Source organism: Microcebus murinus, chromosome 27, assembly GCF_040939455.1.
Source record: "Microcebus murinus isolate Inina chromosome 27, M.murinus_Inina_mat1.0, whole genome shotgun sequence".
Lineage (NCBI taxonomy): Eukaryota > Metazoa > Chordata > Mammalia > Primates > Cheirogaleidae > Microcebus > Microcebus murinus.
The window spans coordinates 6,679,552-6,690,476 of record NC_134130.1 but is presented as its reverse complement, the minus strand read 5'-3'; the positions used below and the strand labels follow the sequence as shown (position 1 = coordinate 6,690,476).

The 10,925-nt window shown below is 56.9% G+C and overlaps 1 protein-coding gene across 1 annotated transcript; it reads left to right on the top strand.

Annotated features, from left to right (window-relative positions):
- Positions 1-7,728: 7,728 nt before the first annotated feature.
- On the top strand, positions 7,729-9,818 carry GADD45B (growth arrest and DNA damage inducible beta). Its single transcript, XM_012769388.3, has 4 exons — positions 7,729-8,006; positions 8,116-8,217; positions 8,600-8,822; positions 9,055-9,818. The coding sequence occupies exons 1-4, from the start codon at positions 7,963-7,965 to the stop codon at positions 9,166-9,168; spliced, it is 483 nt and encodes a 160-aa protein (XP_012624842.1). The 5' UTR covers positions 7,729-7,962; the 3' UTR covers positions 9,169-9,818.
- Positions 9,819-10,925: the final 1,107 nt, after the last annotated feature.

Genomic DNA, 10,925 nt, shown 5'->3' with positions numbered 1-10,925 from the left:
AAAAATAGAAAAAATTAGCCGGGCATGGTGGCATTTGCCTATAGTCCCAGCTACCCTGGAGGTTGAGGCAGGAGGATCGCTTGAGCCCAGGAGTTTGAGGTTGCTGTGAGCTAGGCTGACTCCACGGCACTCTAGCCCTGGCAACAGAATGAGACTGTCTCAAAAAACAAACAAACAAACAAAAGGTGGTTCTTTTAATTCTTTGAACTGAGGATAACATTCTAACTAGTTCCCTCATTCATTAATGCATTAGATACAATCTTTGACACATTCATTGTATCCTATGACAGCCTTGCTTCTTCCTTTCTATTTATTGTTAAAATGTATCATTTAACTTAATGCTCAATCTCTGAAAGGGTCATCAGGGACCTATTCATTCATCGAACCAGCCTGTATTTATTTTACTTATTTATTTAGTCATTTTTGTTTTGGGGGGTTGTTTTGGGTATTAGGGGGTTTTTGTTTTTGACACAGGGTTTCACTCTGTCACTTAGGCTGTAGTGCAGTGGCGTCATCATAACTCACTGCAGCCTTGAACTCCTAGGCTTAAGTGATCCTCCTGCCTCAGCCTCCCGAGTAGCTGGGACTACAGGCACCACTGTGCCTGGCTAATTTTTTTTTTTATTATTATTATTTTTTTACTTTTTGTAGAGGGGGCCTGTGTGGTCTCATTATGTTGTCCAGGCTGGTCTCAAACTCCTGGGCTCAAGTGATCCTCCCAGCTCAGCCTCCCGAGTAGCTGGGACTGCAGGTGGGGCTCATTGCACATGGCATAGTTATTCATTTAGATTGTTTTCAGAATTGCATTAAAATATCATTTGTCATTGCGACTGAGTTTTGTGGTGCCTCACGCACATGCATAGTTATTGAGCACTTGCTATGCACTAGGACTACAGCAATGAGCAAAACAGAAAGAGAAAATTCTCGCCCCAGTGGAGCTGACATTCTAGCAAAGGGCACAGAAATGAGAATTTGGGTGAATAAGTAAACTGGGTGGTATGTTAGATCCTGTTCAGTACCAAGGAAAAAGAAACAAAGCTAAGAAGGGGATGTGACTCCTGGGAATTGGGGAGGCGGCCGGGGAGGCCCCCCAGGGAGGCGGGGACACGGATGTGAGGACGTGGGTGAGGAGAGGCGCCCAGGGAGAGGAGCTGGCGGAAACTGGAGGGAAATTGGGGCAGGGCTCATCCAAAGAACAACAGGAAGTGTTTTCCGGTGGTGTTTTGTTTTGGGAGGGTGAGCAGAGGAGGAACGTGCCCAGCTTAGGTTTCGGAGCCGCTGGGTGCTGTGGGCAGAGCCAGCTGGTGGGGAGGGGTGCGGAGTGACATCCAAAGGAACTGCGGCAGAGAAGGTGTGCGCGTTGCTTTTGGTAATCTTTTCTGCATCCAGATTTTCCCATGAAAAGAAGGAGTTTCAGAGAGACCAAGTCACCGCCTCGAGAACACAGAGCTCATGAGGGGTGCAGGCGGGATTTGAAGGAGGTGGACTTGCTCTCAGAGCACAGCCCCCTGCCGCCTGCATTTCTCAGCCAGACGCGGCCCGCGCCCCACCCTCCTGCCGCACCGCCTCCCGCCCCCACCCGCCGCCGGCTGCCCAGACGTGTCTCAGCCTTCCGGCCTCTGCTCTGGCCACTGGGGCCACCTGGCATCTCGTTCCCACCTCCTCCCAGCCCCTGCCTGTCTTACGAATGTCTCTAAGTTCAAATGATGACTCACCTCCATCCAGAAACCTCCCCTTGGGGACAGGAATCACGTCTTGTTCATCTTTGAAAAAAGGCATGATGTCAGAGCGCAGCCCTTGCCAACGGCTTCCTGGCTGCCCGGAGTCAAGCCCAGACCCCTCCCCGAAGCCCCCCCGGACCCGCCTCTCTGACCTCCTTTGCCCCCCTCACTCTGCCACCCTGGCCTCCTGCTCAGACTCCTCCAATACACCGCGCAAGGTCCCATCTCAGGGTCTCAGCTCAAATGCCACCTCCTCAGGGAGGCCCACCCTGACCACTCCCTCTGAAGTAGCAGTGTACTGCCCCCCCCCCACCACCAATACCAAATCAGCCCCCAGGCGGCACCCACACATGTGAAAGTCAGATAACAGCCCCAGTTCCAGGGCACTTACTCCACACAGAGCCCTCTTCCAAGGGTGGACCAGAATGAACTCGTTTCATGCCCAGAACAATCCCAGATAGTGTTATTATATCCATTTTGCAGAGGGAGAAACTGAGGCACCGACAGTGGGAGAATGACATGCCTGAGCTCACACAGCTGGCCAGGAGGGGAGCTGGGATTCGAACCCAGGTGGTCCGAAGCCTCCTTGGCCATCCCCATCCCTCCCCACATACTGTTTGGGGGACCCCGTCTGTCCCCGTTTCCCCACCCCAGCCCCCCACACTGCTCCTGTCTCAGTCTGCTCAGGCTGCTAGAACAGAATCCCATAGACTGGGCGGCTTAAACAACAGGAATTTATGTCCCACAATTCTGGAGGCTGGAAGGAAGTCCCAGACCAACGTGCTGGCCGGTGCCTGGGTGAGGGCTCTCTTCCGGGTTTGCAGAAGGCAGCCTCCTGGCTGTGTCCTCACGTGGTGGAGAGAGAGTGAGTGCTGGCCTCTCCTCTTCTCCTAAAGTCACTGGTCCCACCATCAGGACCCCCCCCATGACTCCTCTAAACCTAATCACCTGCCAAAGGCCCCACCTCCTATAGCACCCATTGGTGGTTAGGGTTTCAACGCGTGGATTCGGAGGGGACACACCTACTCTGTCCACAGCACCTCCTCTAATGGCAGGAGGCCTCCACCTCTGCACCCAGCTCTCTCCAACATCCCTCCCACTCCTGGAACTCCTAATTCTGCAGAGTCCCGGCCACCCTGCTGGGAAGGATCCCTGGATCCACCCCCTGCAGGCCGGTCAACCCTAACCCCAAGCCCTCAATGTTCTGGAGACAGGGTTTTCTCCTTTGCCCAATGGGAACCTGCCCCAGGTGTGCTGGGGCCGGCAGGGAGGAGGGGTGGGAGAGGCACTCACCTCTGCGGCAAAATGCTAAGGAGGCATCACAAAACTCAGTCGCAATAACAAATGACATTTTAATGCAATTTTGAAAAGAATCTAAATGAACGCAAAAAAAATCATGCTGGATACATTTCTGAAATTTTATTTTATTTTATTTATTTATTTATTTTTGAGACAGAGTCTCGCTTTGTTGCACAGGCTAGAGTGAGTGCCGTAGCATCAGCCTAGCTCACAGCAACCTCAATCTCCTGGGTTCAAGCGATCCTCCTGCCTCAGCCTCCCGAGTAGCTGGGACTACAGGCATGCGCCACCATGCCCAGCTAATTTTTTTCTATATATATTAGTTGGCCAATTAATTTCTTTCTATTTATAGTAGAGACGGGGTCTCACTCTTGCTCAGGCTGGTTTCGAACTCCTGACCTCGAGCAATCCGCCCGCCTCGGCCTCCCAGAGTGCTAGGATTACAGGCGCGAGCCACTGCGCCCGGCCTCGAAATTTTAAATCAAGACAGGATCACTCATACTGATCAGTTTTCTCAGCCGAGGCTCCAAGATGGCACTGTTATGGATCCTGTCTTGATGAAAAATTTTAATATTTAGTTCATCAAAAATTTGGTTTTTTAAAAGATAGCATCTCACTCTATCACCGGGGACAGATTATAGTTCACTGCAGCCTCAAACTCCTGGGCTCAAGCGATCCTCCCATCTGAGCCTCCCGAGTAGCTGGGACTACAGGTGCATGCCACCATGCTCGGCTAATTTTTTTCTTTTTATAATTTATAATATTTTATAATTTTTTATAGTGGGGGTCTTACTATATTGCCCAGACTGGTCTCAAACTCCTGGCTTCAAGTGATCCTCCCACCTTGGCCTCCCAGAGTGCTAGGATTACAGACATGAGCCACTGGGTCCAGCCATTCGCATTCATTTTGATGTAAACAACTTCATTAAAATTTTTTTTTTTTTTTTGAGACAGAGTCTCACTCTGTTGCCCAGGCTAGAGTGAATGCCATGGCGTCAGCCTAGCTCACAGCAACCTCAAACTCCTGGGCTCAAGCGATCCTCCTGCCTCAGCCTCCCAAGTAGCTGGGACTACAGACATACACAACCATGCCCGGCTAATTTTTTCTATATATATTAGTTAGCCAATTAATTTCTTTCTATTGATAGTAGAGACGGGGTCTCGCTCTTGCTCAGGCTGGTTTTGAACTCCTGACCTTGAGTGATCCTCCCGCCTCGGCCTCCCAGAGTGCTGGGATTACAGGCGTGAGCCACCACGCCCAGCCTAAAATATTATTTATCTCATTCCAGATTAGGGGGTGATGGTTGCACAAACTCGTGACCTTACTACAACCCACCAAACCAGACACTTTTTTTTTTTTTTGAGACAGAGTCTCGCTTTGTTGCCCAGGCTAAAGTGAGTGCCGTGGCGTCAGCCTGGCTCACAGCAACCTCAATCTCTGGGGCTCAGCGATCCTACTGCCTCAGCCTCCCGAGTAGCTGGGACTACAGGCATGCGCCACCATGCCCGGCTAATTTTTTGTCTATATATTTTTAGTTGGTCAATTAATTTATTTCTATTTTTGGTAGAGACGGGGTCTTGCTCTTGCTCAGGCTGGTTTCGAACTCCTGACCTTGAGCAATCCGCCCGCCTTGGCCTCCCAAAGTGCTAGGATTACAGGCGTGAGCCACTGCGCCAGGCCAAACCAGACACTTTTAAAGGGGGAGTTTTATGGTATGTGAATTATAGCTCGACAAAAAAAAAAAAATGAGAGAAGAAAATATGACTTACCATGACAACTGAGTTTTTTCGGCACCTCTTGCACTTCACTCTTCTGACTAAAGAGGGCATGCAGAGGCTCAGAGAATGTTCATCCAAGTCCTTCCTCGCTTGTACACTTCACAGCAGCCATAACAACCTCTTCCCTGAGGGGCTGGGCTCCCGTCCAGGCTGTTTCCTCCGCCTGGGATTGCGTTTCCCGTCTCCACCAGGAAAACACCACTCATCCGTCAACACCAGACTTTGTCTCCACCCAGACTGACCGCCCTCTACCACGTGGCCCTCCAACCTCAGGCCTTCTCTCTCTCTCTCGACCCCAAACACCTGGTGACCCCCTGTCCCCAGTCCTGACTCCAGGTGCTGTGGAATAGCCCCAGGAAACTCGGAGCTCTGTGCCCTTGAGCTAAGACCAGTGATCTTCCCGAGGCTTGATTCCCGCCTCTGAAAACTGAGAACAGTAGCAGAAGCGCTGCTTCTGGGGCATTGCAGGAGGAAATGCTTAGTGCCTGGTAAGCTCTCAAGAAATGGGTGCTTGACTAGACTGGGGGTGCACACCTGTCGCCCCAGCTACTCGGGAGGCTGAGGCAGGAGGATCCCTTGAGCCCAGGAGTTGGAGGCTGCAATGAGCTGTGACGATGCCACCGCACTCCAGCCTGGGCAACAGGCTGTGTCTAGAGAAAAGAAAAAATAAAAAGGAAGGAAGCTTTGTCATAGGCTACCACAGAGATGAACCTTGAGGACATCGTGCTCAGTGACATAAACCAGACACAGAAGGACACCCAGTGTGACTTCACCCACAGGAGGTCCCTGGAGTCATCAGAGCCACAGGGACAGGAAGCAGGGTGGTGGGTGCCAGGGGCTGGGGAGGGGGTGGGGAGGGAGTGTTTCATGGGGACAGAGCGTCAGTTTGGGAAGAGGAGAAAGTCCTGGAGGGTGGTGACGGCTGCACAGCAGCGTGAGTGTGCCTAATGCCACTGAGCTGTGCTCTTAAAAAGGGTTGAAGTCGTATCTATTATATGTATATTTTACCATAGCAATAAAAAAGGTAAATTGTAAACAGTAAGTTGTCGATTGAATTATTTTTAAGAAATTGCATCTTGGCCAGGCGAGGTGGCTCATGCCAATAATCCTAGCACTCTGGGAGGCCGAGGCGGGCAGATCATTTGAGCTCAGGAGTTTGAAACCAGCCTGAGCAAGAGGGAGACCTGTCTCTAATATAAATAGAAAGAAATTAATTGGCCAACTAAAAATATATAGAAAAAAATTAGCCGGGCATGGCACATGCCTGTAGTCCCAGCTACTCGGGAGGCTGAGGCAGGAGGATCGCTTGAGCCCAGGAGTTTGAGGTTGCTGTGAGCTAGGCTGACGCCAGGGCACTCTAGCCCAGGCAACAGAGTGAGACTCTGTCTTAAAAAAAAATCGCATCTATAAAATATAAAATAGATATATTGCACGTGTAAAATATTGTATAATAAAAGTATATAAAATATTGCAACCCCACCCCCACCCCAGCCCTGCGCCCAAGCAGATCTGGCCCTTCCGGCTCCGTGGTCGCAGGGACCTCGCGTGGCCACCAGGTGGCGCCGCCGCGCCTCGCAGCCGGGCCGTGGGGGGAACATTTCGCGCCCTCGGGTGGGCGGCGCGGAGGCGGCGCGATGCGTCAGCCGGACCCGCGGGCCGGGGAACCGGGGGATCTGAGCCGCGGGGCCGAGGCCAGGTCCCGGGCTGGCGGAGGAGGGGACGCAGATGTGAGTCAGCCGGGAGCCCCCAGTCTACCGTGGGAGACAGTCCCGGGGCGGCGAGGGGGAGCCTGGCGGCCGTGCCTGGCGCTCACGCGTGGCTGCAACACGCACCAGCCTGTGGCTTTCGGCAGTGGCGGCCTCCCCAAGCCTCAGTTTCCCCTTTTGCATAATGCACATAAGCATCGCCCCTGCTTCCCAAGCCCTCGGTCACATAGAATCCAATGCACGAGGAGGGGGCGCCCGGCGCACGTTGCTCACTGGACACGCGCCAGCGCCCACCCCGAGGGAGGAAATAAAAGTGGCACCTCCAGTGCAGGCGGGGCGGAGGTGGCGGCGTGCCGCGCCAGCCACAGCCATTCCCCGCCGTGCCTTCTCCCGGGCCTCGGTTTCCCCCCACGGTCAAAGAAGCACATACGGTCAAATCGGGGGGCGCGCGACAGCAGGCGCACTGGGGGGGGGCTGCGCCACCTGCGCCTCCCACGCGCACCCCTGGAACTCGCGGGGGTGCAGTGGGGGCGCCCCGGCTGTCCTCCAGGGCTCCAAGGACTTTGCAGGTTCCACCACTAGGGACCCCGAGGCGCATAGCTGGTGCTAATTGAGCGCTTAAGGTATGCCCTTTATCGTATTTAATCCGCTCTCCAACCCAGTTAGGCTGGCGCGGGATCCCCTTTATTCGGATGGGAACGCAGAGGCCGGGAGACGTTAGGTCAACCGAGGGTCTGGGGTCGCCCCAGCCGGGAGAGACCCCCTCCCACCACGCCCGGGAGGGATCCGGCTGCAAATGGGACCCCTTCCCGGTGCAGCCCCTCAGCAGAGCTTGGGAAAGGCTCGAGCCCGGGACTCTCCGGGGACCAGGAGGGGATTCCAGGCGCCCCCCTCCCCCCCACTCCCCGAAAGTCCGAGCCGCCTCGCGCTCTGGAAATCCCGCGCGCGCCCTGAACCGCGGCGCGGCTGCCGGGAAATCAGGAGAAAAACTTCTGCTTTTTTTTCTTTTCTGGCACTCGCGGCCACCCCCCGCGCCCTCCTCCCGGCTCTCGCCCCCACGTGGGCGCCCCGGCGCGGCGCTCCGCCCCCCGCCCGCCGCCGGCCAACCGCAGCGCCGGCTGCGCTCGCCTTTGTTTTTTCACCAATAGGAAAGGCGAATGGCCCCGCCGAGGCCACGCCCCGGCCTCCAGAGTCTATAAAACGCGGCGCCGGCGGCTCCGGGCTCAGATCTCAGAAGTGGACTACCTGGATTCACATCTGCGACCAAGGGGATCCTTCTTCCTAAGGACTTTGCAATTTTTTTCCGCCTATTTTTGAGGGGAATTTTACTGCCTCTGGAAGATCTTGGACGAGCGCTCGGGCTCCGTGGGAAGATTTTGGGCTGTCTGGCTCGGATTTTGCAATTTCTCCTTGGGGACTGTCGTGGGACTGCGTCCACTGTGGATTATAACTGCAACATGACGCTGGAAGAGCTCGTGGCGTGCGACAACGCAGCACAGAAGTAAGTAACCGGGAGCCCCCGCCGCCTGAGGTCGGCCAGGCTGGGATGGGCCCGGGGAACGGACCGGAGTGGCCCGCCCGGCGCTGAGCCTCCTCTCCCCCGGCCTCAGGATGCAGATGGTGACCGCCGCGGTGGAGGAGCTGCTGGTGGCCGCGCAGCGCCAGGACCGCCTCACGGTGGGGGTGTACGAGTCGGCCAAGCTGATGAATGTGTGAGTCAGACCCCCTCCCTGGCTGGGCGCGGGTGGGGACCCCCTCCGCTCTGCACGCTCCCCCTACACCCTCGTCTTGCTGAGGCTGGGACTCTTCCCCAGGTGCCCCCACTGTAGAATCAGGGCTTTTCGACTAATTTTTTGAGGGAAGGGCTGCAGTATTCTAAGGCTGCTTCCTGTGCAAGTGCTCCCTCCCTCTATGGTCCAGTCTTCCCCCACAAGACTTTGAACCGTGCCCCCCTCCCCCACCCTGTCAGCCTGCAGAGGCAATGCCCTGCAACGGTGCAGTTTTCCTCTTTGCTCTTGCACACTCCTTTTTTGCATGCACCGCGGCCACTCCCCGGCTCCCAGCTGACCCCCCCCCTCCTTCTGGCCCCCTCAGGGACCCAGACAGCGTGGTCCTGTGCCTCCTGGCTATTGACGAGGAGGAGGAGGACGACATCGCCTTGCAAATCCACTTCACACTCATCCAGTCCTTCTGCTGCGACAACGACATCAACATCGTGCGGGTGTCCGGCATGCAACGCCTGGCACAGCTGTTGGGGGAGCCGGCCGACACCCAGGGCTCCACCGAGGCCCGGGACCTGCACTGCCTCCTGGTCACGGTGAGCTGGGCCTCTGCCCCGCCCCACCCCGGGCACCTGGGTCCCTGTTTGTCAACAAAGTCAGGCTGGCCGGCCCCGCACCAGCTCAGCGCTCAGCCACGCTCGGCATGTCCCGTGGGCAGCCCGGCCAGGGCCTCCTCACCCAGAGTTATTTTGAGTCCGCCTGTTTTCCCCAAACAGGAGCCTGGGGAGAGGGAGTTGCCCGCTAAAGCCCTTCTTTCCGCTCCCGCAGAACCCTCACACGGACACCTGGAAGAGCCACGGCTTGGTGGAGGTGGCCAGTTACTGCGAAGAGAGCCGGGGGAACAACCAGTGGGTCCCCTACATCTCCCTCCAGGAGCGCTGAGGCCCTCCCAGCATCGGAACCTGTTGAGTTGCTGCCAAAAATAAAATAAAACAAGTATTTGACCCCCCCTCCCCCCAGAACAACCCCAAAACAACCCAACCCATGAGACCATCGGGGGCAGAGTCACTGGCGACTGAGGAGGAGGAGGAGAGGGGAGTGTGCGACCACCCCCAGGGCGAGAGCCGGGAGCAGTGCCAGAGACAGACGGGCGGGCGGCGGCCACCGGGCGAGGAGAACGGACGGGCACCCAGGCCAGCAGGAGATGGACCCTGGAGCTCAGGCCTCGCGACAGAGCAGGAGCCGGAGTGGGGGAGTTGCTGCGTCCCCCTCGCAGGGGGTCTTGGACTCCACAGCTGGAGGGTGGGGTGAGATGGATGGCGTCCCCCCTCCTGGAGACGGGAGCTGACCTCTGCAAGACGAGGCGACTTGGCTGACCGAGGGCGCGGCCCTCACGGGACTACACGCTGGGACTTGGGGGCAGGGGCTGCTGTTGCTCTGTGCTCAGGAACTCCCAGTTTGCAAATTATATAGACAGTCTATTTTGTTACTTGCACTTGTTACTGCAACCACTGAAAGAGAGACGGGAAGCTTGGAGATACATATATTTTTATTTCTACTATGAGGGCCTTGTAATAAACGTCTGAAGCCTCTGGGTTCTTGTATATTTTCTGTTTCTGAGAACCCCCACCCCGTGTGCTCCAGCGCCATTCTCCCCCCCCCCCAGCTCACCAGGAAGTGTGACTTAAGTCCCTGTTAGCAGTTCCAGGCTCCTTTGCACAAACAGTGCCTCTTCTCTCTGCGGCAGGCGCGCCACCACCCAGCTCCAACAAATCTTTTTTTTTTTTCCTTCTCCTGCCCTGTAGCAGTTAAGAGACCGGTTTATTACGAAACCTGGCCCCTGTGCCACCGCTGTTACTGGCTGTACCGGAGCCAGCCCCAAGCAGCTCTGGGCACTTATAGACGCGCCCCAGGGAGGGGGGTTGTGCTGGCTGCAGCCCCTGACTGCCCAGGTCCAGAGGTCAAGGGGGCACCTGGGGCCACACAGCGAGGTGGGCTCGGGCCAGGTAGGAAGGGATCCTTTGGGGATCCCCAGGGAGGGGGCCCCCCTCCCCCACCCCCACCCCCGGCGCTCTCCGGCGCTCTCCTTCCTAGGATGGGCCTCTTCCCTGCATAGAAAATACTTTTTTTATTTCTTTCTCTAACCTAAAATCAACAAGCAGAAAAATACCCCAGGAAGTCGGCCTGCAGGCCCAGCTGGGCTTGGCACGCGGCTGCGCTTTGCTCTAAACCGAAACTGAGCCCGGCCGGGCCACCACGTAGTCCTCTCGCCGCCGCCGCGCGGTGACGCCCCCTGCCCCGGGCTGGGGGCGCGGCCCGGCCCTTCCGCTGGGCCTCAGTCCTCCTGCCCCGGGTCTGCGGGGTGGGCGCGCCCCAGCCCGGCGCCCAGCAGCCGCGTCTCCCTCCGTCCCGCAGCCCCCGGGGCCTGGGAGCTGGGGAGGAGCCGGACGCGACGGGGGGGGGGGGCCTGCCCGCAGGCCACGACCTTTCCACGGAGCCCCGCGTGGGCGCGCAAGGAAAACCCCGACGGCTCCCTGGGAGTCACGGGGCTGGGGGCAGCCCCGGCGGGGGAGGATGGGGGAGAGGAGAAGGGGGAAGTCCCCGAGGGAGCTGGGGAGGGGCTGGGAGGAGGGGAGAACCCCAGTGGGGAGACTAGAGCCCAGAAGAAAGGGAGGGAAACCCTCAGGCCGAGCCAGAGC